Source organism: Contarinia nasturtii, unplaced genomic scaffold (assembly GCF_009176525.2).
Source record: "Contarinia nasturtii isolate CC-2019 unplaced genomic scaffold, AAFC_CNas_1.1 Cnas_scaffold_195, whole genome shotgun sequence".
In the NCBI taxonomy this organism is placed as follows: domain Eukaryota; kingdom Metazoa; phylum Arthropoda; class Insecta; order Diptera; family Cecidomyiidae; genus Contarinia; species Contarinia nasturtii.
Genome location: NW_022197552.1, coordinates 1 through 1,710, shown reverse-complemented (window position 1 = coordinate 1,710; position 1,710 = coordinate 1). Strand labels below are relative to the sequence as shown.

Below are 1,710 nucleotides of genomic sequence, written 5' to 3'. Positions count from 1 at the left end.
TATCTCAATCTCAGCAACACTCAACTTTCGAATTTTGGTTTCAATACATTTTTGGAATTAAATAAATTGACAACTTTGGACTTGAGCAACAATTTCATTACAACTATCAATAGGGCTACGTTTAAATTCAACACAAAATTGCAATTTTTGCACTTGAAAAATAACCCAATTAAACGATTTGGTTACAACATAATAGAAAAGTCGGTAGACTCTACGAGGGTGTATATTTCCTGGGAAAATGTTGGAGAATTCGACATAAGTTCCATAACAAAAATTAATTCAAATCAAATAAAAATCGAAATTGACGGTGAAAATATAGTTTTTCTCAAAGAATCCATGCTTCGTAATCATTATTATGATTATATTGACAGACCAAACATCATGATATTGACAGGAAATATTCAAAACATAACATATTTCAATATCTCCAACAATCACATATCAAACATGAAAGAGATATTTTCTAAATTTGGTGCAAGATTAGAGACATTAGACGCGTCGTTCAACTTTTTTCATGATAACACATTAAGTGCCGATATATTTCGCAAAGTTATCAAACTAAAACATCTTTACTTAAGTCAAGCATCGATTTCGTATGTGAATGCCGACACATTTTCCAAACTTGGTGAACTGATCACATTGGATTTGAGCCATAATTCAATTGCAACATTCGATGAACACTTGTTTGAAAATAACAAAAAAATGAAAAGTTTGCATTTGGAGAATAATCCACTGAGGCGCGTCGATTGCAATATTTTCATACCAATAATGAACAAAGCTGTAGTAAATTTTACTTGGGCTAATGTGGATGAGCTCAGTACAAGTTGCTTCAAAAATTCAGTCGAATTTAATTTGGATCAAAGAGATGAAATAATTGTTCGTGTGCCACAAAAGAGCTTCGAATTTCCTATAGGCAAGGAAAAGTTCCAAAAGCTTACTTTCTTGAATATTTCTGAAAATCAATTGAAAAACGCTCCGAAAGTCATCGATTTTGTGGGAACATCAATCAAAACACTCGATCTCTCATCAAATTTCATTGGACCAATTATAGCCGAGACATTCGAAAGATTCGAAAATTTGGTGTATCTCAATTTAAGCCACACAAATTTATCGAATTTCGATTTCAGCACTTTCTATCATCAAAGGAATTTGGAAGTTCTCGATTTGTCCTTTAATCGTCTGCAGAAAGTCAATTTCACTTTATTGTACAGAAACTTCTTATGTTTAGAAACACTTCGTTTGGAAGGAAATGAATTGACTGAGATAAATAGTGTGAATCGAGCGATTTTCCCGAAGCTATCTGCTTTGGGCATTTCAAGAAATCATTTCTCTTGTGATTATTTGGCAACGTTTCTACCACCATGGCAAGATAAAGTAAAATTAATTATTTATCCAACGAACAAAACAAACATCGAAAAAGTCGATTGTCGTCACGGACAGAAATCAAATACCATTAATATTGAAGTAACAATGGAAATAAATTCAAAGCTCGATTTAACGGAACTCAAAACCACAACCGGTAGCAGTACACTCAAAACAACAGAGAGGGATGGAAAGGTGGATACAAAAATGGACAATGAACGTCATGTTGTCATAAATGTGGAACAGAGCTCTCTTTCAGCAGACGTACGTGTATTAAAGTACCTATTTGCTGGAATTTTCATAATGTGCTGTGGATATTTGGTGATAAAATCGAAGATTTTTCAACGC

General features: G+C 33.2%; 1 protein-coding gene across 1 annotated transcript; it reads left to right on the top strand.

Annotated features, from left to right (window-relative positions):
- Nucleotides 1-447: 447 nt before the first annotated feature.
- Nucleotides 448-1,640, top strand: LOC116336852 (leucine-rich repeat transmembrane neuronal protein 2-like; the record flags this gene model as incomplete). The annotated part of the gene is made up of 1 exon (XM_031761018.1): nt 448-1,640. A coding segment is annotated over exon 1 (1,193 nt), but the record flags the coding sequence as incomplete, so codon positions are not given.
- Nucleotides 1,641-1,710: the final 70 nt, after the last annotated feature.